General features: G+C 35.7%; 2 protein-coding genes across 2 annotated transcripts in view; both read left to right on the top strand.

Moving 5' to 3' along the window:
* The window catches only part of ppm1f (protein phosphatase, Mg2+/Mn2+ dependent, 1F), a 12,612-nt gene extending 234 nt beyond the window's left edge, over positions 1-12,378 (top strand). Inside the window, exons 2-8 of the mRNA XM_084113735.1 lie at positions 549-792; positions 3,044-3,174; positions 4,115-4,317; positions 5,484-5,672; positions 7,311-7,454; positions 7,812-7,905; positions 9,123-12,378. Of these exons, the coding sequence (XP_083969861.1) occupies positions 617-792; positions 3,044-3,174; positions 4,115-4,317; positions 5,484-5,672; positions 7,311-7,454; positions 7,812-7,905; positions 9,123-9,460 (1,275 nt within the window). The 5' untranslated portion in view covers positions 549-616 and the 3' untranslated portion in view covers positions 9,461-12,378. The remainder of the gene's footprint in view (positions 1-548; positions 793-3,043; positions 3,175-4,114; positions 4,318-5,483; positions 5,673-7,310; positions 7,455-7,811; positions 7,906-9,122) is intronic.
* A 2,222-nt stretch (positions 12,379-14,600) lies between these two features.
* mapk1 (mitogen-activated protein kinase 1) overlaps positions 14,601-25,606 on the top strand; it is a 28,977-nt gene continuing 17,971 nt past the window's right edge. The window contains exon 1 of the mRNA XM_084113963.1: positions 14,601-15,063. Within this exon, the coding sequence (XP_083970089.1) occupies positions 14,918-15,063 (146 nt within the window). The 5' untranslated portion in view covers positions 14,601-14,917. The remainder of the gene's footprint in view (positions 15,064-25,606) is intronic.

Below are 25,606 nucleotides of genomic sequence, written 5' to 3'. Positions count from 1 at the left end.
TCCAAATGGCGACAGTAACGTTACGTGCAATTATTTTTCGTAAGGAGTCTTGTTTAAGTTAAACCATGAATCCTTGCAGTTGTGAACTAAGCAAAGTTTCCTGCATGTAATGCACTGCAGTTTGCAAGAAGTTCAGTTTTGCTGAGTTTGTAATGTTTTTGCGAAAACGTGAAAATCTGGGGGTAGTATGAATTTAGTGTACTGCATACTGGATACATTCTGTGAGGTGTACCACATTGCATATGTTTCCTTTCGTTATCATTTAAATAATCATCAAACATAAACTTAAAAAAAAAAAATTGTTTCTCTGTCAAACAGTTAACCCCTTCCCAAACTCACGCCATTGGTTGAGGATGACAGAGGGCTACTTCCGATTGTTCTGATTGGCTAACTGTCATTTATCTATATATTATTCTGTACTATTACCTTAGCAACATAATTGCTTTTTGAACTGATAGAGGCAAATACATTTACAAGTAGGCTTGGTGATTATGAATGGTTATATTGTGTTAATTTAATTTAATTTAATTTATTTATTTTATGTCTAGAGTCAAACATCCAAGTTGCTTTGAACATCCCTGACTTCCTAACTTGGTAGAGGTTGCAGTTCCATACAATGAGTTGTGCGAATCAAGGCGATGCTGCAAAGTTTCTCAAGAGTTTTCTGGAGGAGTTTCCAAACCCGCTTGGCCCAGAAGACCCTCTTCCCGTCAGCCCGCTTAGCCGCAAAGTGTCTCTGCAGGAGGTGAAGGGAGAGAGTCTGGATCTTGGCCTCCGCCTGCTCTCAGACAGGTTTGTTATGTGCATAATCTGAATGTCATCTTGGTCAGGGGTGTTTTTAGTCTTTTAGATGCCATGGACACCCATGTGAGGGACCCCAATCCTATAATTTAAAACGCAGCTAAATAGTTTCATGTATAAAGATGCCATTTATACTGTGAAAAATGTATATTATAAATATGTGTAAAATATTGTTGGGAAAATATTTAGTTTCTGTTATGTTACATAAAATTTTCTTCATTATTGTACTGTACTGTTATATATTAATTATGTGAATAATTATTTATTTCTTATTTTACTATTTTTTTTATTTTAATTATTTTTTATTTATTGATTAAATAAATATTTTAATCTTTATTTATTTATTTTGTTAGATCTTATGTTTTATTTTTATTTATTTTTACTAACTTTTCCACAATTTATTTTTTAAATCTATTTATTTTGTTAGTTAGTTAGATGTTCTGTTTTATTATAATTTTTTATTTGTTTTACAATGCTTTCCACAGACCCCCAAGCACTTTCTTGCAGGCCCCTGAGGGTTCTCTCTTTTTTCTTTTTATTTGAATATTTTATTTTAATCATGTTTAATTATTTTATTTATTTATTTATTAAGATCTTCTGTTTTATTATGTATTTCTTTATTTTTAAAATATTTTACACTGTTTTTCTCTAAATGCCCCCTAGCACTCCCTTGTGGCCCCCTGATTGAAAACCCCTGATGTAGGTTTTTGCATTTATATTTTCTGTTGGATGGCAGACTCTTCTCTCAGCTATGAATACGGCTTTATATTTGTGTTTGCATGTCCTGAATTTACTTCTTAATTTTTTAAAAACATGCACAGGATTTTTAAAAGGCCCACATGCAGGCCTGAAATGTTGCGCCACCTGTCCTCTTTAACCAGAGGAGCCTGTCATTCCTCTCATTCCTGTCATTCCTGTCTCTCTCTCCCACTTGCTTTCTCTCTGTAATTTGCAGACAGTATTTGTCCCAGATCAGCACGTTGCACTATGCATGAGCTGATTAAGAGATTTGGTGCTTTTTTTTTTTTTTTCATTGAACTATCGGTGGCAATCCAAGCATTAAGTGAAAGCGTTGGTGCAGAAGTTTTAAAGTTTAAATTAACAATGGAGTTTTTGTTTAATCTCTTTCTGTATCCTTTTCCCTCTCTCTCCCCTGACGCATTTCTCAGGGCAGACTTCCTGTCTGTGGAATCACTATTGTTATACCCACTTCCTGACATTTAGACTTCATTTCCTCTTTGTCGGAAGCTGTGCCGAATGTAGATGTCTGCACAGTGCAGATTTGTCAGGTTTAACCCTTTTCGTGATATGATATAGGTCAGAGATGCATGATGTTAGCGCATTTCTTGTCAAGTAGGACAAAAGGGAGTTTCTTTTCTCACATCTTGTTATGTCATTCGAAAACATCTCACACCGCCAAATGCTTCTTGTGTTGTGTTATGAGTGGGTGGTCGGGCCATTTGCCAATTGTAGCTCAAGCAGGCGAAGTGCTAAATCTAATCTAAAAACAGAACAAATTCACTAGTGCAAGATGTGCTTTTTACTCCAGTTTGTGAGAATCCACAAGTTTGATTTAGAGAGAAATGAACTTATCACAATATTATTATTATTTTACAGTTGTCAGTCAAATTTCTGCTCTGACTGTGTACACTACTATTCAAAAAAAAAAAATTTCTCCAAAGAATATATACTTTTATTCGGCAAGGATTATTTAAATTAAATTGATCAAAAGTGACAGTAAAGGCATTTATAATGTTACAAATGATTCTATTCTATTTCAAATAAATGCTGTTCTTTTGAACTTTCTATTTATCAAAAGAATCTTGACATTTTTTTTTATCATGGTTTCAACAAAAATATTAAGCAGCACAGCTTTTTTCCAACATTGATAATAATAAGAAATGTTTCTGGAGAAGCAAATCATCATATTAGAATGATTTCTGAAGGATCATGTGACACTGAAGACTGGAGTAATGATGCTGAAAAATTAAGATTTGCCATCAGATGAATAAATTACACTTTCAAATATTTAAATAGGATTCTGTTACTTTAAATTGTAATAATATTTCACAATATTACTGTCTTTTATTTTGATGAAATAAATTCAGCCTTGGTGAGCATGAGAGACTTTTTTCAAAAAAATAAAATAAAAATAGTTCTGACCTGAAGTTACTTGAGTGTGTGTGTTATTGTCACACTGGTGACCTGAGATTTTTTTATCTTATTTTTTATTTTTTTAAAGAAATGCCCCATCCTGGCTGGCTGCAGCGATGTGCAATGCTGCTGTCACTGAATTGCTTAAAGATGACCTTTCACCTCACTACTGCCCCAAAGATCTTGAACAGCAACCGGAGGATGAACAGGGAGTTGTTTGTGAGTGATTCACTTGATTTGATTCTTGTTCTTTTCTGTTTATGACATTTTGGGTTATTGTATTTTGTGTGTGTGATTGATTGATTAATATTATTGATTAATATATGTGTGTGTATATATATATACATATATATACAGTATATACATATATACAGTATATTCATATACATACAGTTGTGGTCATAATTAATGGCACCCCTGGTAAATATGATCAAAAATAGCTGTAAAAAAATTTATCTGCATGGAAAGCTTTTATTATATTAACACGGGTCCTAAAGCTCTTGCCTGATCATAACCCTTCTTTTCCCAGTGATATTCCTCTGACCTTTTCTCTTTTATAATGTCTCTCAGCCATCTCTCTTTCTACAGTCTTTCTTCAAATCACAGTAATGAGAAGTGCCGTAAACTGAATCATACCTGTCGCACAATTGTCCGTGACTCCTCAGCTATTTTTTTTGGTGTAAACTCTAAAAATAGATCAATCCAAAAAGAATGTTTAACAACAAACATGTTGAAGATTAGCCGATGGGCTGTCGATCCGTTAATAATAAGCTATTTCCTCACAAAAGCGTTTTGTTCAGCGTAGTGAAGCCTCTCCTCCATTGACATCCATTAAAAAATGTTTTTAGCTAGTGTTAGGGTTTTTTTCAGCTAAGTTTGCTGACTTGTCTTCAAGTGGTTTGCTTGGTCAACAGCATGTTTTCAGAAATCGCTTCCTGCACCTGTAATGCTCTGAGTGCGTCGCCCTCTAGTGTTCAAACAAAAGTAGTACATGAAGGTGCAGTTTTTACATTATGTTTGAAAACTTATCTCTCCTGGTTAAAGTTCATGCCTGTGTTGTTGACTCTTTACATTATTTCAGTCTGAATGTATGATTTCTAAACTTCTATTCAAACAGTGTTGTATCATGATGAGTGTATGTGTCTGTGTGACCCTTTAGTGTTGCAGTCTGAGCCACTACAGCGCCTCTTTATAAATAAATTGAGAGAGGTGTGTGTGGCCTGGCAGAAACAGCTGCCCAGTCCTGGTTCTTCCTCTTCACTGACACACAGCTGCTCTGTTCACGCCATTCGAAACACTCGCAGGAAGATGGAGGATCGTCACATGATCTTGAAAGAGTTTAACCAGCTTCTGGGATTGAAGGTGAGGCTGCCACATATTTCCTCAAGACTTTAATGAATGAAGGAAGACCGGCATTGGGTAGATGAGTTGTAGGGGTGCATGGGTAGATATTTAACCAAACATGTGCATACCATAATATACCATAACCAAACAATATGCATATTTCACTATTTTAATTTTTTTTTAGGTTTTTATTACAGTAATTTCAACATTCCCTTACATTTAGATGGTACCTGAAATCTTAGTAAAGACAATCAACAATTGGATATATTGGCTGAAAGACAAATAAATAAATAGGAGAAACAGAAATTACATCCATAATAGTAGTAACAAATATAAAATATAAAAAAAGGACAAATAAGACATCAATTGTGGTAATTTGCTATTACAGTAATACAGCCTTTTTTGTAATTCAATAAACAATATAGTTGTATATTTATTACTCAGCCGGTAGATTGGGTACCAGATCCCCCTATCAGTTTCCCCCGAACCATTTTCTGGTTATAGCTTTTTTGCAAGCTATCAATAGAATCCTCAAGTATTTATCAGATTTGTCTTGTAATTTAAAATTTGTACGACCAAGTATAGAGTTAAAAAACTAAATTGAATGGGTACCTTGAATATACTCTAATGGATTTCTTGCGAATATTTCTGAACTTTAGAGGCATATTTCACTATATAGGATGCAAAATGCTGTATGTACTGTATATCTGAATATGCAGTATTCATAAGCTGAACAATACCGGGATAATATTGGGAGTTAAAAAGTTTTCTATTTGGACTGATGTTTTGGAACATTTAAATTAAATAAAAAGGTGAAAGTAAATGGAGTCAATTTTTATTTAAAGGGATAGTTCACCCAAAAATGAAAATTCAATCATTATTTACTCACCCTTGTTGTTCATCTGTTCATGAGTGTTGGTAATCAAACAGTTGCTGGTCCCATTGACTTCCATACTAGAAAAAAAAAATATTATGGAAGTCAGTGGGGACCAGAAACTGTTTGATTACCAACATTCTTCAAAATATCTTTTTTTTTTTTGTTCAGCATGAGATTAATACTTTTAGATTAATAGGTTTGGAACAACTTGAGGGTGAGTAAATGATAACAGAATTTTTAATGACTTTTCTGCTTGGACCAAAATTGTGTCTGAAGAATGACTCTGATTTCCGTTTCTCTTCTGTAGGATGGTATAGATCGAGAGTATTACGCAGTGTTTGATGGACATGGAGGAGTGGATGCTGCCACATATGCTGCCACTCACCTGCATATCATCCTGAGCCAGCAGGAGGCGCTAAACAGCCATGCGGCCACAGCCTTCAAAAGCAGCTTCAAACAAACAGATGACATGTTCAAGATCAAAGCCAAGAGAGAGGCAAGAACAACCAAAAGATGCTTACAATTTTCTATTTTTTATTAAAAATTATATTGTCAGCATATCAATTAGAGTGCTAGAAAAATGTATATACAGTTGTAATCAAAAGTATTCAACCCATTGCAAAATCAGGTTTATTGGCGAAATGTAAAAAAAAGTTTGAAATTTACAAATCAAACAAAAGTAACTGAAAACGTATTGAATTAATCTTTAAAATAGCGTAAAAACATATAGCAGATTGAACCAGACTGTATGTGTAACTTATAAACAAATATCCACTTTTAAACATGCGCTACTAAAAACCGTATTCAGTTAGCTGACATTTGTGTTGGCTTTCTTCAAAGTGTACACTTGTTTTGTTTTTTATCAGCCTACCTGCTTCTGAAACACGGCACAATCAGTTTTAGCGGTTAGATTATCTTTCCCCTTACTTGTCAAGCTGGTGCATTCTGTGGAAATTCAAGATGGAAAGAAATCTTTTCACACCTCTCCCACTTCTTAAGATGCAACCGTTATGTGTAGCTAATGTTCCTACGCTGTAATAAATACAGATAAATATAGTCCATGTTCCCCCTGTGGTTAAATATATGGTAAGAAAACGGAGCAATCTTGCTGCAGTCTCTGTCTGCCTCCACAGGTACAGATATGAGTAAACGCTTTCTGTTTCACTGACACGGACAGTGCAAGTAAACAAGAATTCATTTTACGGTTAATAATTGACAAGCACTTGACAGTTTATATGGGCCAGTCAATACCACTCAATTCAACAAGTAATTATACATTTTTTATGAAAATGTTTAATTTTTGAAAGCCTTAAATTATACCAAATTAGTTGAATGAAGTGCCATGAAATGGTAAAAACTTAGTAGGTTTGTAGAGTAATTTAAATGTAAATAGTTATTTGGAAGTTTGGGGGGGGGGTGGTTTGCATTGTGAGCAAAAGCAATTAATACTTCATGAATAATATATGAATAATTTGTTTTTTTTTATTTTTATGAATTATTTTTTAAATTCTACAAAAATATTTTATTAAATTATATTTAATTCAATTCATTGTTTTATTCAGTGCAGTTCATTTTGAATAAAATATCACAATAAAATTAATTTTGATTATTTGCTAACTATTATGCACTAATTATTTTATTTACATTTAATTTTAGTGCAGTTTATTTTGAACATAATAGCACAATTTAAAAAATATTAAATATAAATGGGTACATACATTTTTCATTGTGAAAATATTTACATGACAGTTAAGCACCCGCTTATAAAAATATATTGTACAAATGTTCATTTATTATTTTATTACTTTTATCAATTCTATTAAATTCATTATTTAATTTAGTGAGGTTAATTTTTAACATAATAGCACAATAAATATTTATTGTGATTTATTTGCTAAATATTGTAATTAGATTTAAGTTTTAATCGATTGACAGCACTAGTATTTGTAAATGGTGATAGTATTTGCTTTTACTAAATTCAGTTTATGCTGATTTAAAAATACATTTTATCTCAGTACTGTATTTTACTGTATTACAGTAATGAGAATCATAATTATTAAAAAATAATAATAATGTGGCACACTCTCAGTGACCACAGGATGGCAAACTAACATTTTGTTTGTGTCTCCTTCAGCGTCTGCGCAGCGGCAGCACTGGTGTGGCTGTTTTACTGACCTCTGATCAGCTCACTGTCTCCTGGCTGGGCGACTCTCAAGCTATGCTGGTTCGACAGGGAGAACCAGTGACCCTAATGGACCCGCACAAACCGGAGAGAGAGGTACGAGACACTACAAGCCACTGCTGACCAATAGAGACTGAACCACAGGGCCGTATCAGATGCTCATCTGTTCTCTGTGAGCAGCTGAAATGTGAGACAGAGGAACTGACTGCTGACATGCTGAATCAATATTAGCGCTGTATGCTGCATACTTACTACAGCGACTGAATGCCAAAAGCACCAGAACGGTCTCTAGAGAGGCAGTGATTGACTTCAAATCCTTGTTTCTGAACATATTTTGCATGCAAAATAAGTATATAATTAGTTTGTAATCGGGTAAATACAGGGGTTTGCTTGTCCTGCTTCATTATAGTATGTAAAAGCTCCAGTGTTTTGACTGTTTGTGCTTCTGTGCAGGATGAGAAGAAAAGGATTGAGGATCTGGGTGGATGCATCGCTTTCATGGGTTGTTGGCGGGTAAATGGTACCTACGCCGTTTCCAGAGCAATAGGTGAATGTCTTAGCCTTAAAACAACAGCAAACCAAAAAAAACATTCGGATATTTCACACAGAAAGTGTTTTTCCTTTCCATTCCACTGCACTAGTTTCAATGTAAACACACGCTAGTGAGCGTCTTTAACCACTGTGCTTACATCTCGCGTCTTTTGCAGCATCTCTCTCATGACACACGGCACTCAACTTAAAAGTAGTTAAACTTCTAGATCTTGCGCTTTTTTTGTCTTTTTTTTTCTCATTCCACTGACCTGCATCTTGCTTTTTTAACAGTGTGACTCGCTCCTTAAGTAGTCACAAGTATGGCTGGCCGATATATTGAATATTCGCAAGATATTTAAAAATTCAACAATGTGAATGTTTCAGTGATTTTAATGTGCTTTTTATTTGTTAAGTGATAAGGTGGACGCTTTAATAGTGTCTCTGATTTACATTTCAGTAGCAGAAAAGGAGACTTCATTTCAGTGTATCAATACAAAACTCAGATTCAATAATTAATAATTGCTCAAAAATGTTCACGGAAATGATCTTTTTCATTTACTAAAATGTGTTAATAAAATATATGTTGGTAAATATTGCTGATTATTAAAATGCTGTAGGAAACTATTTGAATCTATTATAAAAAAGAAAAAGAAAAAAAAGAGTAATTAAGTAATTCAGGGCAAATACATTAATATCAGGATAAATGGTAAAAAATATTAAGATGTATTTTAGATTTATTTTATATTGTATTGTAAAATGTAATTTATTCCTGTGATGCAAAGCTGATTTTTCAGCACCATTACTCCAGTCTTCAGTGTCACATGATTCTTCAGAAATCATTCTAATATGATGATCTGCTGCTCAAGAGACATTTCTTATCATCATCAATGTTAAACACCGTCCTGCTTAATTATTTTCTGGAAACTGATATAATTTTTTTTTCAGGATTCAATAAAACAACATTTATTTGAAATATAAATATTTTGTAACATTATAAATATCTTTACTGTAACTTTTGATGAATATTTTTTTTTTTAAAGTCATACTGATCCCAAATCTGAACGATAGTGTACAGTATATATGTTATATATAATGTATATTTTTAGCTGTATTACCCAGCTCTATTTATAGCTAAATTGATTAATTTGCTGCTATTGTAAACATTTTTTATAGTAATGTAGTACTTATTTATAGTAGTAGTATTTATGAATATGTTTTTCCTATCCTCAAAAGGTGATTTTGATCAGAAGCCGTACGTCTCTAATGAAGCTGACAGCTCATCGGTCCATCTGAACGGGGATGAAGACTACGTCCTCCTGGCCTGTGACGGCTTCTTTGACGTGGTTCGGCCTGGGGACGTCCCGGGGCTGGTCCTGGAAGCTCTGAGGGAGGGCAGAGGCTCGGGGGAGGACGTGGCCCAAAGTCTGGTGGCCCAGGCCAAAGCTGCTGGATCCAGTGATAACATCACAGTTCTTCTGGTGTTCCTGAAGGAGCCGCAGCAACTTTTGACCCGCGAGACGAGCTCGAGAACGGAGGAAGGAGGAGCTACGGCTGCAGCCACGGTCATCTGAAAGCGGAAGAAATTATACATGACAGAAGCTGATGGTCTTTACACCATCTCGAATGATGTGAGTTGTTGAATTTGAAAAGATATGCGATTGTTGAGGTCATCCAAAACGAGTCCATTCATGCATTCAGAAGAAAGCACTGAACGTCATTGAAAGGCGTTTCCTCGTTTTTTGTTTTTTTTCCCCCAAGAATGTCTGATCCTTGGTCATTTATTAACTCTCTTTGTTGCTAAGTCTGAACTTGCCTTCATTTTTGTTTCCATTTTTAACTATTTGCCTTGTTTTTACCAGCTTATATTTACATTTACTGGTGCTTAATATCTCAAACTATGTAAAACCTTTGAGACATGTAAAGAAAATGCGATCAGATCATTCGTTTGTTGGTTGCGCTCCCTATTTGATACGACTGTTACAACAGAGAGAAAACTAATGTGAATTAGTTTGTCTTAACAGATACAGTATTGCATTGCGTTTCGGACCACGTCGGCTTCGATAATGTAATAATCGCCCGTAAGGCCTTCAGCTCTTGACAGCAGATGTACTTATCCAGTGTTGTAGGTGGTTAGTATTTTTAAAACTGTTATTTATTTGAAAAAATATATATTTATGGCTGTACTGTACTGTGTAAACACGCTCTTTCATGTGCCAAAAATGTATTTACGAGTCTGACTTTGCCAAGATCGTCTCTCGGTTGCTGAAAGCTACTGCAGTTCTTTCTAAATGTACAGTAAACTTTTATTTATTCATATCATTTCCTTATATGTTTTGTTGCAGTGCCTTCTTTCCCTAAATATCAGTGTTAATACTGGTGTGTGTGTGTGTTGTATTATCATAGCCAGACTTTGCAAACCACACGTCCTGCATGCTGCAAGTCGTCTCGCATTACAGCCACTCAATATTTTGAAAGCCTCGTGATGAGTAGCTGATATAGTAGCACAGTCACTATAATGTGATAAGGCCAAGAATATCGCTAACCTAACGTAGACCATATGAGGAAGGTGAAGACAGAGTGAAATGTTATTTGGTGTTTGTATGGGGAAAATGTCTTGTTTGTCCCTAGTAGGTTTAGTCCTATGCATTCGATATTTGAATAAAAAAGACTGCTTGAGATTACCTTACAATGCATGTTATTCAGCATATTTAAAAATTTCCAAAATGTATAGTGGCATCCTGTGAAGTCTGAGACCACAATGAAAATCTGGGATTTAAAATATTTACACTACCATTTTTTTTTTTTTTTTTAAAGAAGTCTCTCATACTCACAAAGGATGCTTTTGTTTGATCAAAAATACAATAAACCAGTAAAATTGTGAAATATTATTACAATTTAAAAAGAAACATCTATTGTAATATATTTTAAAATGTAATTTATTCATGTGATGCAAAGCTGACGTTTCAGCATCATTAATATATTTGTGGAAACTTATACCTTTTTTTTACATTTTAAAAGCACGGCATTTATTTGAAATTTTATTTTTTTTGTAAGACTGTAAAAGTCTTGACTGATGCTTTTGATAAATTGAATGAATCCTTGCTAAATAAAAATGTTAATTTCTTAAAACAATAAAATAAAATAAAAATCTTACTAACCCCAAATATAGATTGTTTTAATTTATTTTTTATTTTTTTAGGAATTTTAAACAAAGAAAGTTGAAATATGAATATGAAAAAGCATTTTCGCTAGTGGTCTCAGACTTTAGGACCTCACTGTATATTGTAAATATGGTGTTAATTCCCCTATATTGACAAACAAAGGAATTGCTCTTTCAGTTTAGATATGGGATGGTAATTCTGTAATATGTATTTTTCTGTTTTGTTTTCGTCTTTGTATCAATTTTGTAATTGTCAATGACTGTAAAAGCCAAAAATCTATGCATATAATCAGCACGGTGTTCATTAGGAAATGGGATGCGCCATCGATGGGGAATTTTGTAACATCACAGTGGTTAATTAGGCTATAGCTTTCCCGTATTTAAATGTGCAGTGCCTTGTTTTTGCTCAAAATGTCATCGTTCTGTCATCATTTACTCGGCCTAATGTTGGTCTAAACCTGTATCACTGTCTTTGTGTGTGTGTGTCTCACAAAAGAAGATATTTTGAAAAATGTTGTTTTGGACCCTATTGACTTTCATTGCATGGGCAGTTAAAACATTCTTCATAATATCTAGTCAATGATGTACTGTAAATGATGTCAGAATTTTCATTTTGAACTGTTGCTACATTCACAGTAGTGCCAAATGAAATTGTTCATTCAAAATGTGCATTGATCTTAACCTCTAATGCATTTGTTGTACTTAATAGTATTAATGTTGTATTGTTAAAGGGTTTGAGCACTGAACTAGGCAAAAAAAAAAAAGATGAAGAAATCTTGAACGTATGCATCAGTAGATTTTGTGCTGATGTGCAATTTTATACAGACTTTTTGCCTGCATTTTTTTTCACAGGACATTTTGTAATTGTTGTTGTTTGTATTTACTAAAAAGTGAACATGTACGTGATAAAGTGCCTTATCTCAATGTACTTTTTCAGAATCAGCTTTTAATCATTTTTGTACAGTCAACTTAACTGATAAACCTAAGGGATCAGACTGTTTTTGGACCTAACTTTGTCTCCTTACTGGCTAATGTTGTGTACAAGTAACGTTTCGTGAAGTTTTATACTGGATAAAATCATACCAATTCCACACTGAGTATACAGTACTACAGTGAATCGTGTAACTAAATGTTCTCGCATGGGGTAATGTTGACGTCAGCGACTTATTTTATGTCTGTTAAAACATAATAGCTGAATGTGCTGTCCTGTGGCATTTCCCTGCAATTCTGGGAAGCATCTCTTAAGCATCTTTTCATGGACTTGGAACCAATGATACAAACATTGGGCTTTAATCTCATATAATGTGAATAAAGTACTTTTCACATCTGTTTGGTGTCTGAATTTTTTTTCAACATTTTCTTCTGTGACTACACTAGTGGTTTACACACTTGACAGTTTTAGTTTAGCTGTCTCTATGTGGTTGGCACAAGTTAACCCACTCAACTATAGTTTACCATGGTCTCCTTTCACAGGATCTTATAAGTCTCATGAGAAAACTTGATAGACTGATTTAAGATTTGCAGATATAGCAAATCTAGTACACAGAGAAATGTACAAGCATGATTGTACAGTCATGTATATATATATATTGTATATATGTATACACACAGTATAACAAAGTTACAAATAAAGCAAGATTTTACAGGCACAGGCTTGTAATAATTAGGCATAAATGTAAAATAACATTGTTGTTCACTGTATAAATGAAACAGATTTGAACTTAAAGGGATAGTTCACCCAAAAATGATAGTAACCAGACAGTTGACAGCACCCATTGAATTCCATAGTAGAAAAAACTATTCCAAAATACTATGGAAGTCAATAGTCAATGTCAGGCATGGGCGTCGGAAGAAAAAACAAAGTGGGTTGGTCCTCCCCCAGAAAAATGTTACTGGAGTAAATACCATTTCATGTATTCTGGTGCCTTTTAATTAAAACAAGTAAACTAAACTCCACTTAACGTCGGGCGGTTCTTTGCCTCCACGTCGTGCATTAAATGCACATCTATCCGTGGATTATCCCACTAATACCATGGTAATTTGCCAGCAATGACAATTTAAAGCTGTTATTGATGTTTGCAACGCAATATTTGACTGGAAGTTTACAACGGGCGGTTACTTTCGTCAGTTGCGGCTCGTTTAGAAATAAAATGTAGCGATTCAGCGGAAATGGAGTTTAATTTATTAGGGAATTCCCTAATAATTGGATTTGACTGACGGCGCTCTGAAAAGCGAACAGACAAATGCGCTGAATCAGAGACGGTAAAAGTAAGTGGGTCCAATATCATTGATCTTAAAAAGTGGGTGGGTCTTGTCCCACCCATATACAATGGTTCCGACGCCCATGACGTCAGGTGTTTGCCAACATTCTTTAAAATATCTTCTTTTGAGTTCAACAGAAGAAATAAACCTATACAGGTTTGGAACAACATGAATGTGAGTCAATTATGACAAAATTTTCATTTTGAGGGGAACTATCCCTTTAATGACTTAGACAGCAGCAGGTATTTATTGGTTGTTGTCACTTTAAGACCGATTGTACGGATCCAATATAATGATAGCCTACACATAAGCTGCATCCCAAAATCAATGGCAGCATCATTCGAATGACTCGGACTTCAGCATAGACATAATATTTCTAGCTTTTTTAACATTAATATGAAAGTTTCAAATAGATGTTGCACATAAAAATAAACACAAGAACCTAAGAGTGACGACCAATTCTAGTACATTTAATATTTATTAACATCACTGCACAAATCAAATAATAAAGTGATTTTTGTCTACATGATTTAGGCTACACAGAGACGTAACGTTAGCCTATAACTTATACTGTTTGTCACCCCTTTAGCTCAGCAGTGTTGGGGGTAAGTATAACGCATTACAAGTTGTGATGTAAACAGATTTTTTTTAAGTAACTAGTAAAGTAACACATTAATTTTAAATTTACAACAAAATATCATTACATTTCGTTTGTAATCGTTACATTTTAAAATAAGTAACGCCAGTACTTTGTTTTTCCCATTTGTAATCCGACACCTGTCCCAGTGTTGAAAAAAAAAAAAAAAATCAGGAGAAAGGTGCAGGCGTGGATTTGCATTTCATTCAGCGTTAAACTTATTAATTTCACCTTCGATGTGAAAGGGTCTTAACATTTGCCAAAAAATTAACTTTTTTTAAAATTAAAAACAAGCAAGCTCAGCCCAGGTGAGAAAAAGTAACAAAAGTAACGCAACACAATACTTTCCATAAAGGTAACAAAGCACTTGGTTACTTTTTAGGGAGTAACGCAATATTGTAACGCATTCCTTTTAAAAGTAACTTTCCCGAACACTGCTTATAAGTGCTTAAGCTTAAACTGAACTCAATCCGTATCCGTGTTACAAATAGTCTCCACAACATGATAGATCTGTTTATAATTTCCTAATTAGTAGATTTATAATCATAAATCCCAATTCATCAAAAGATTATCCTCGTCAGACTTCGTAAATTAAAACCTCTTGAGAACTGAAGTGTAACTTCTATCTCTATGGTAACCACTCTCCGCTCCCTGTGCACACGTGATCTGCTCCGTTACTTCCTGCGGCAACACTCTCTCGCTCGCGCTACCTCTGCTCCTGCAGTCAGTCTCACTCTCACCACCACGCGCAGATTACTATCACTACATATATATGCCAGTCAACAACGTTCCAGTCGTCCCTTTCCTTTCACTTTGACGCGAAGTCTTCGGTTTCGTTTAAACACGTCGCTTATACCGCCTCCTGCCGTGTTTTATTCAACCGAGGAGCTTTTTCCTGATCTTTATAATCTGCTTTGGGTAAGAAAAGCGCGTTTGTTGTGCGTGTAAAGGCAGCCCAGTTTCTCAGAAATGGCGACAGCTGCGGTATCTGCCCCTGCTGGCGGCGGCCCGAACCCCGGATCCGGTGCCGAGTTGGTCCGCGGTCAAGCTTTCGATGTCGGGCCGCGTTACAGCAACCTCTCGTACATCGGAGAAGGTGCATACGGCATGGTTTGGTAAGATACATTTATACTTGTAAACATGTTACCATTTGTTACCGTTGTTGTAGCCTATTGTAATTATGTTTCATTTTCTTGCCTGGATTTGTTCATTCAATCACAGCGCTATGCACTTCTCTCGTTAACATGGACGTGCTGCTTTCGCTTGAAACCAGTTGCATGCACTTTTCTTTTTTTATGCTGGACTTTTAAGCATTTTCCCCCTGAGTTGACTGAAAGAGACAAGTTCACACAGAGTCTGACATCTGTCAAAGCAGCTCTGATCATGCTGCTATTGGAAATTCATTATTCAGTCATTTTGCATTGCACATTTAGTTTTTAGGCTGTTTTTTTCCCTCTCTGTCAAACGTATTTTCTTTTGTTTAACTATCTTTTTAATGGCATTGTAATTAAATTTAGTTGTTGTACTTCCCACTAAATTTAATATCACAATTGCTTTGCACTGATTTGCAGAAACGTGCATGTTATTTTATGCGCTCGTGCTGGATCTGTGGGTCAGTTCCAGTCTGTAAATACAACAAGCAGTTTTAGCTAAAACCAGACATCAGGCATTGATTAAAACTTTATGGATGTATAGATGTGAAATTTGCGCAGTGCTTTTCCAGGAATGTCAAGGTGGCAGGGCTCTCCAGGGCGGCGTGGGCGCGGGCTCCCCAAGGTTGTGCAAAAGTGGTAGGAACAAGAGGCACTTGGATGCATTTCGCTGTTGGATCTGCCCACGAAAAACAGTTGAAATTGATAGTTCTTGAGTTGGACCTACTCTAACTTTAACCGTTGGCTAGGTATACTAGAGTGGATGAGCATCATTTTTTCCAAAAATAAATGTATCACCAGGTTCCCAAGACTTGGTGAATGTTACCTAATTTGTAAATCAAATATGTATACAGCTAGATTTATACAGTGGTGTTGAAATTCTATAACAAAGGAGAATTGTCATGGTTCAGTTTCAAGTTAGCTTTGTTACAGTTGAGAGACTGCTGGCTCAAATGTGCAGTCTGATCGCCCATCTGTTCTGGTGAGAGGAGTCCGTTGGCTAAACGAATGAGCTCATCGCTGGCAGGCCTAGTTTTGCTCTTCTCGCACGGATGAATGAATGGTTCACACCCACTTCCAACAGCTACAGACTAGAACAAGCCACCCTGGGTTGACTGTCATATGGACGTGTAGGCCTGTAACATGTTGTGCTGAACAGGCTGTAACAGTACTGAAGCCTTTATGCAGCCTTACTTTTGACTGACAACAACAGCCTTTGCAAAAGAGTTTGAGCTAAGAAGAATGTTGATTGATAATATAGTTCAATATGATGTTATACTGGAGGAAAATAAATATGGGGATGAGGATAAACATGTATGATAGGCTTGCTGTCATTTATTAAGACAAGGTGTCTTAAATTTTGTACCCTTGCAAAAAAGTATTTTTTTCTCTACTTGTGTATGTGTGTGTGTGTGTGTGTGTGTGTGTGTGTGTATATGTATATGTAGCCTAAACAACACACAAAAGGTTGTTGGGTAAGTCTCTTATACTCACCCAGGCTGCATTTATTTGATAAAAATACAGTAAAAACAGTGATATTGTGAAATATTATTATTGAAATATTTTGTTTTTATTTGAATATATTTTATTTATTCTTGTGATGCAAAGCTGAATTTTCAGCATCATTTCTCCAGTCTTTAGTGTCACATGATCCTTCATTAATACACAAAAAGCAATTTGTTTTGTTTTGCTGACATCTGTTTTGAAGTACCATTAATATGAAGAGCTGCTGATGTCTAGTCAGAATAGACGCCATAATGAATTTATCACAATTGAAAACGAGGCTGTGAGGGATAGACGTACAATGGCACGTCTTAGATCACGTAATTCTCACAGCTCACAACTTTTAAAAAAAATCTATGGAGTTTTTGTCTACTTTTTTTTTTTTTTGGAAATACATTTTGTCAACTGAACAATAGCTATGTTAAACAACAGTACAATCCATGGAACGCACTGTATTCTATCCCTCACAGCCTTGTTTTCATTCACTATTCAGGCACTATACCCTGACTAAGGTCTATAAGAGTCATAATATCCTTTGATTCCCAGTGAGAGTGAATTTTACCTAATAGTTCCTTAGTTAGTCAATTGAGGCGAACCCATTTTTGCCGTATACTACAGATGCGGTTTCACTGTCCTTAAATGCTGCATTGCCGATTGGGAGTTCTGGATGTTCTAATGGATTTTGTCCATGAGGAAGCGTTTCGTGTGACCGCCATCCTGTCCTGTATTATGCAAAACAAGATATGCTGCTGCCAGTAATTTCGGCGAGCCAGTAATGCAAGTCATAAACAATAGGCTGTCTGATCGCAATCAGACACCAAATCATTCAAATTTCCTTGAATACTAGAATATGAATGTTTACAGTTGCAGGAGCATTGCAGCAGATATTCTAAACCGATGACGTCCGTGATCTTGGATCTGCTTTGTATACCAGACTCATTTGTAAACACGAAACCGTTCCAGTAACTGCAACTGCGGGTCAGTTTCCTGCAATACCATCCACCGGCCCGTCATTCGTTGAGAGGCCCCCTGTGATGTAATAGCTGGAGAATGTGGAGTTTAGCTGTGTTACTGAGGGAGGTTGGGAACATGCTGGGTTTTAGTTTTAAACCAGAGAGCGAGTGAATGAGCGAAGTGAGGGCAGGAAATGGAAGGGAAGGGGTGGGTAAGTGGATTTAGGAATGGAGAAAGTGAGGCGAAAGGCTGCAGTCCATTTTGTTGTTCTGCTGCACTGAAGCGGTGATTCCCGCAAATCTGCTTGTGTGTGTGTGTGTGTACACGCGCTTGTGCCCATTGTTTAACAGCATCTAATTACTGGAGGTGACGTTCTCTGTAGATTCACATGACAAGTGTAATTAAGCTGTATTATCGAGACTTAAATACAGCTTTTAGTGTTTTGGGTATAAATGGACGAGATGTTAAATATATTCTTGATATTGAACACGTTGTCTTGCAGATTGGGGATTGGCATAATGTTTGTGCCTAAATAGCTGTAGCATGCAAACTTTTTGCAGATCTTCAGTGTCTATGAAAGGGTCCATAGATGCTTTGAGATGCGTCCATAATCAATTTCAAAGCATCACCAAATAATTTGATTATGCATTGCGCTAGGCTAGACCATAGGCTACATTCATAAGTAATAGATACTTAAAAAACAATTATCTGGTAACACTTTATAATAAGGTCTCATTTGTTAGCATTAGTTAATGCGTTAGCTAACATGAACTAACAACAAGCAATATATTTTCACAACATTTATTCATCTTTGTTCAATTATCCAACTATCAATTCCCGATGGACATATTCAAGGTCCACCTATTTGTGTTTCTCGTTTGAGAAGCTGTTTCCATGCCACCTTTAATTTTAATGTTAACAGATAAAAAGTTTTTTTATTTTTTTTATTTTTTGATTTTAAGAATGTATTAGTAAATGTTTATATTAATAATAATAAAAGCCGTAGACGTATTGTTCATTGTTAGTTCATGTTACCGAATGAAACATTTTTGTGTCCTTATGTGTTACCAATCATCTCTTAAAGCTGCCGTCGGCAACATTTTTTTTATCATATTCAGTGAAATCGACACTATAATCCGACAGAACAACATAAATAAAGTGGTTTTAGAAAAAAACCCGAGCTTCTAACTCCATCTGGAGCGTGTTATTTGTTTTGCAAAAATCCACCGCTCCCGGATCATCGGGTCCAATCAGCGCAGGGGGGTGTGAGATCTGACTGTCAATCACAGGTCGTGCACACGCCACAGATCCCCCCTCCCTCGCGCACGTTACAATATCACATGCACACGACACGTAGTTCGCCTGAAGATTGCATGAAGCGTGATGGCGGAGAGAAAATCTACTAACAAGCTTCCAATTCCTCGGTTATTGCTATCTATGGATAGATTAGCCAGGGCAGCCTACCTCCGAGTCCATGGTGTTGATCGATGCTGAAGAGACGGACGCGTTCACAGAAAATCAGGTACACACGCACTGACGAGCACGACCTCGATGGGAGGGTGCTCGCTGGTAGTGGGGGAGGGGCATGAGAGTTGTAAACATTCAAAATTTTGGCTAAGTCGACCCAATCTGCCAGACTTGCCGACTGCAGCTTTAAACATTTCTGTTAAAAGTTTTCTGGTTTGATCACATATTCCAGAGATGGTTAATGCAGGATGTTTTTGCCTTTGACTCAAGTTTATGACTTGATGTAAGTTTGTTTTGAGAAATATATTTGCATCCTTCACCTAGATGACCGTATTAATTGTAAAATATGTACCTCTTTCAGATGTACAGATTGTTTACTGATATCACTTATGTTTTATGTTATTGTATGTTTATTGTATGTCTGTTAAATGGCTGCATTTCAGTTCACCTGACCTTGATCAGATGCATTTATTTATTAGGGGCCGTTCAATTGGTGCGCAGTACTTGTTGGCTGTTGGCTCTGAAGACTGCAGAGATTATGTTGTGTGTGTTCTAATCCTTTGACTTTGACAACAATATGTTTTTACTTGCCGGCTTAATTCTCAAAAGTGTTGCGACACTTATGTGGTGTGCTGTTATTGCAGAAGTGGCTCTGTGAGTAGTAGCTCTAAACCATGAGGAGGAATGCTGTAGGATTGACTACCAGTTCCAGTTCCTGTGGGCATGACCCTGCTTCTGTACTTCATAGTTTTTCCCGGTGCTGTGGTCATGACACTGAAGTAAAAGTGATTGTATTTGTTGATTACTTCACTTAGCATGCATACATATGTGGAAAATACTGGAGCATAATGCTCTAGTCCCAATTTTATTCTGCACGGTAAGTTCACAGCATTTTTTCCCCTTTATTTTCTACAAACGACTTTCACTGATGTCATAAAAGCATCCTTCCGCTAGTTGGGTGGCTTCTGGTTTATTTTGTGAAATTACTTTTGTGGTAGCACTCCAAGAATGAATGCTTTAAGTTTTCACACTTTCAGTTTCCAGAAAAGAGCCCATAGATGCTTTGAAACATGTAATAATAGCACACAGAACATTCATAAGTAATATTTAAGACAATTATCTGGTAACACTTTACAATAAGGTCTCATTAGTTAACATTAGTTCATGCATTCACTAACGTGAAGTAACAATGTGCAATATTTTTACAGCATTTATTAATCTTTGTTAATGTTAATTAAAAAATACATTTGTTCTTTGTTTTTAATAAGTTGCAGTGCATTAACTTTTTTAACCTTTTACATTTTCAAAATGTATTAGTAAATGTTGACAGTAACATAAACTAAGATTGATTAATAGTATAGAAATGTAGCCTAGTTCGTTGTTAATTCATGTTAACTGATGTTGTTAACAAATGAAACCTTATTGTGACTTTAAGTGATATCAGTCATCTCAGTTATATTGTGCTTTTAGTAATATAACTACTGTTAGTTCTTCTGCTTATTACGTGATTATACTAATTTTCCTACATTGTTTGAGGGTAAGAGTTTCCTGTAGCTGTGACCATTAAACGCGTCACTCCGGTCTGGTGTAAAGGCTTTTCTCTCTATGGCTGTTTGCTTTAGCAGGCTGACTCACTCATTCAGAGGCATGTTCTCTATAGCTGTAATAAATCGAGATATGTGCCTTCACTGCAAATAGCACCTCTTCATTCTTGTTCAAATTACGAATAATAATTACTATATTGACTGTTTGTCCACTTGAGCTTGAGTTCAGTAAATGCAGTCTGTTTGTGCATGTCGAATTTCCTGTGATGAGAATCAAATGTGTTTCTGTTTTTGCATAGCTAAGAATTGTATATTAGATTTTATCTGAGACGGGTCAAGAGTTTTTTTATGACTTTAAAATAACAATTTCTGGAGCACCTGTTTCTTGGTCTGCCAACATATGTTATGTTATGTTATATTATATTATATTATATTATATTATATTTATTTATTATATTATATTATATTATTAACCTTAGGGCTGCACGATTAATTTGTGACCACCATTTCTGCTTCTCTCGATTATTCAAGCATAAAAGTCTTTGATATCTGCAAAACATGAATCTCGACAATGTTTGCTATTGTAGTAAAATGCGCCTGAAGTTCTTTGCAGAATTAATACCTGTTGCACCATCTAGCCATAGCGCTTGTCTGAGACTAAATCTCACAGTTAAGATGGGTGTGTCTACTGCACACTGCCGACATGGGTAACTGACCTAACACAACATTTCTCTATGTAATTAGGAAATAAAATATATGAACATATCTGGGATTATTATTATGAGATTATTAACCGACTCGTTAGTTAACGTTTACTCATTGAAATCAGATGGTGCAGTGGCTTCATTTGTTATGATGTCATGAGCAAATTCAGTTCTTTATTATTAGCAAATTTAAGTTAGTAAATATCGTGAATGGAATCTCAAGTATTACTGCGCTAGAATGTGTCAGCGTGGACGTGCATCGTCTACACTGGGTGTAGTTGCACCTTGTTGTTGTTTTAGTTGGTGCAACAGGTGTAAATATTTATCGGAAGGCTGGACATAGCTAGCTCAACTGATGCCATAAGTCATTTAGACTATTGTTTGCCAATTGGTAGGGTAATCAATGAGTAATTTTGGACAGAAAAACACACTTGACACATGAACAACTGATTTCAAGTTTAATTTTTTAATGCATTTTGGGAAATATTAAAGCCTAGCATGATTTGCACCAGGTTTGGGTAGTCATATAGAGTGAGACAGAGCCTGCACCCTTTTTCATCAGCGCTGGTTCCGGAATTGTTTAAAAAAAAAAATTATTCACTTTTCATTCATAGGGGTTTTAAAATAGTCTTCGTTAAAGAGTTATAAGCCATGAATCAAGCCAATCAGCTACAAGGTGAATCACAACACTACAAACTTTGATTTGAAGCAAAACAGTTTTTGAAAATCAGACAAAAAGACAAAGGTTCAAGACTGTGTACTTAACGGCTTTAGTGAGGGAAAGAACTACAGTCCCATGAAGCATTGCCATAATCGAATTAAAAATGGAGAAATATAAAACTACTCATTTACAAATATTGATTGTGTATAAAAACAATGATAGACTATATTTTAAGTTTATTGCATACATACATTTATATATTTATATACACACACTCACTAGGGGTGTAACAATACATTGATAAAGCGTCTAATGCCACACGTAAAATATAGATATAAGGTACCTTTATTTTGACACTCCACATCCTCACGTAACGTCCGTCTACGCATTTACACCAAAGCGCGCATTTTCGTTTACTCGCCATACTGTCTGCCGTTGTTTCTTTGTAACGTTAATCTCCTCATCTGAAATAGACGCCTGACAAGATTGACTGAACCTTAAACACATTTTGTCACAAAAGCCGGTATTGTCCACTGTCAAGGCATCGCGAGTTCAGGTTTTACAGCAGAAACCGACAAGCACCCTTATTGTTGGTGAACACAACCCGATAAGTCCGTTTTAGCGAATCAGCGTGCGGTATTCAGGTCAGGTGACAAGGCTGCTTGTCATTTCGAAAAGACGAGCTAGCTGAAAGGAGTTAAGTCAAAGCTGACAAAGTGATCGAGGATGGATAATTTCACAGACTTGATGAACCCGTGATATCTTCTTCGGGGCGTAAAAGGAAAATAAAAGCTGAAACTTTTTCACGCAACCTTGCTAAAGCAGCACATTACAGTGGTGAGGGAAAAGCTCCCTGTATTGCGTGTAATCACAACAACAAAGTTTGTCAGGCGTCTATGTCAGCTGAGGACATTAACGTTACAACGATTAACCAAGTGTTTTATTATATATCATAGCAATTACTTGGTTTTGTTTAACTCTGAAACATGAAATGTGGAGTTATCTGCTTTTGCCAAAAAACAAACTTTTAATATATATAAAAACATACTTTAACTTTAATTTTGTAAGTAACTAGTATTTTTTTGAGTTGTTATTATTACTTAATCAAAACAACTCAGCTGCAGTTTGATTGATAGTTATCTGTTTTTGCAAATGAACTCTTCTGTTGTAAATGTCCCAAATGGGAGAGGGTGTGCAATTTTCAGAGTTTATTAAACGTATTTTTAATTACTATAATTACTTAGTTAATTACTATATTTTGGTTGCATTTGTGAGGTAATAAAAATTTAACTGGTTGTGTAAACTAATATCTAAATATCAATCAATCAATCGATATAGCCCTGAATCGAATCGTAATCGTATCGCATATGTGTATATATATATATATATATATATATATATATATATATATATATATATATATATATATATATATACATACACACACACACACAAACACACACAAACATTTCAGTATTTAGAGAGCGTAGGGAGATCGATTCGATACGCCATTTGCAGTGCTTCATGGGAATGGGCAGAACATAAGAGCTATTTTGGAGTGTGATGCTTTTTCGACTCTGATTGGTGTAATTTTCTGTACAGCGTCATGGATAATGTAGTTTTTCACCAGGAATTCCAGTGTTAAACAATTATTTTAAAAATAAGCTGCAATAATGCAAGCTGATTGCTTTAGCGGAAGCAAATACCATTAACAACCTCGTATCTCACAGTAAATCTGTCTTTAAAGGTTTATGAGTTATCTTTTAAAATCAATGTCCAATGAATGTTTTTACTTACTGAACCCAACTGTTGCACTCTGTTGTATGTCCAATAATTACACTTTCTTTAATGCACCCTTGTGTGTGCACAAATGCACAGACAAATATATTAGTCAATGCATGCACAAGCTCACACATGCCTGCGTTTACACACACACACATACACGCTGTTTGAGTGCAGGCTGTGTGGCTACTGCCTGGGCCGTGCCTCCGTGCCAAACTCTGCCACGGTGCCAGTCTCCATGGCAACCCTTCTGCCAAGGACGTCAATCCGCCGTCACATGAACCAGTCTGACTGGGAGGAGTGTCAGAAGGAGCAGGCAAATGAGAGAGCGAAAGAAAGCAGAGAGGGAGAGCGCTTAATTTTGTTCTTATTTGCATTGTTGGTTATTTTTGCAGACTTTGACAAGGCATGTCAAGAACATGCCCATATCAGGGTGGAAAATAACTTGTTTCACGTTAGTAAAAAGTTGTTGCAAATCAAGATGGTAAATTTATTATTAGTCGTGTTTGCCAAATTTCGAAGGCAATCTTCTCTATTGGTACAACCATTAATAAACTTCTAGTAATGGCTTATAGTATAAACACTTAGGGCCAGATTTACTAACAGCTTGACACAGCACAAACCTTCTTTTGCCATTAAAAAACTACTGTCAGGATTTACTAAAGACAAACATTTGAAAAATGCGGACAGGTTTATTTTTGCGGCTGACGGTATTGTATATGCATTTCTAGGAGTTTCCCTTTCCGACACAAAATGTATGGGAGGAAAGTATTTAAATGAATCATGCAAGGTGAAGGTCTGCAGTTGTCAATTTTACTGGTATTTGCACCATTATTTACTGCCCCCAAAAAAACCTTGTCTTAAACCAGATGCTAATTTGCGCTGCTCTTGCATAGTCATTATGGAAATGATCCGACTGCATCGGTGTTCTTTATTTTGCACGTCGTCAGTGGATCACGCTCAGAACTTCCACTCCCATCTGTGTTTTTATGGTTTTGCACTCTCACTGTAATTTGCCCTGAGTGTTTAGTAAATCTGGCCCTTAATATAGAACCTTAAGTGTTCTGTCTGGCGCTTCATACCTTTTCCCATATGGAATTATTTTATGGATTTAGTTTTAATTAATTAAATTTCTTAATTTTTAATTCATTTATTTTGTTTACATTTTATGAATTGAAAATATGCAGGTTAAACATGAAAGTATTATGCAATCGCTAAAGGCATGTCTCCTTATATAAAAAAAACTTTTTGGAACTTCTTTGAAATTGAATCAAGAACCCTAGGATTCTATTTAGAACCCCAGTGAACCTGTAGCATTGTGGTGATGACTTTTGCCCTGGCAAACTCCCCTCACATTTCCTTCTTCAAATGTAAAAAGCTATTTTTTTGGCTAGTAAGGCCTGTTTGATCCGCTTGTTCAGTCTCCAGAGAATGGTGAAACCGTTCAACCTAGTTAATGTCTTTAAGATTTTTTGGTTTATAGAATGTGAAAAGCTTCTTATTGGCACAGATGTAAATGTGCAGGCGTTCTGGGTTAGGAACAGAAAAGAAAGGATTATCCAGCCTTGTGGTGTCCCGGCCCCATTTCGACGAGCTTTAGAAGCGCCTTCACCCTCAGAAGGTGCATTGAAATAGAAGCATCTCTGTTTTCTTTAAGTATTTGAAGAAGCATACTAAAAGGATCTTATGAATCCACAAATAGACATGTAAAACACATAGATAATGCCATATTGCATAACACATCTAAATTGGTGAATCTTATGAAACAGAGCAACTGTCTGGGTTATGTTTCACCCCAAAACCAAATGAAAGTAATTTTTAGGGTTTGGATACTTTATGATGTTTTTTTTAATGACAGTTAAATATATACTCCCAGTTCTCATTAATGTAAT

The sequence above is a fragment of the Abramis brama genome (assembly GCF_963993115.1).
Source record: "Abramis brama genome assembly, chromosome: 5".
NCBI lineage: Eukaryota > Metazoa > Chordata > Actinopteri > Cypriniformes > Leuciscidae > Abramis > Abramis brama.
The sequence above is the reverse complement of the archived record's forward strand: the minus strand, read 5'-3'. Positions and strand labels throughout refer to the sequence as shown.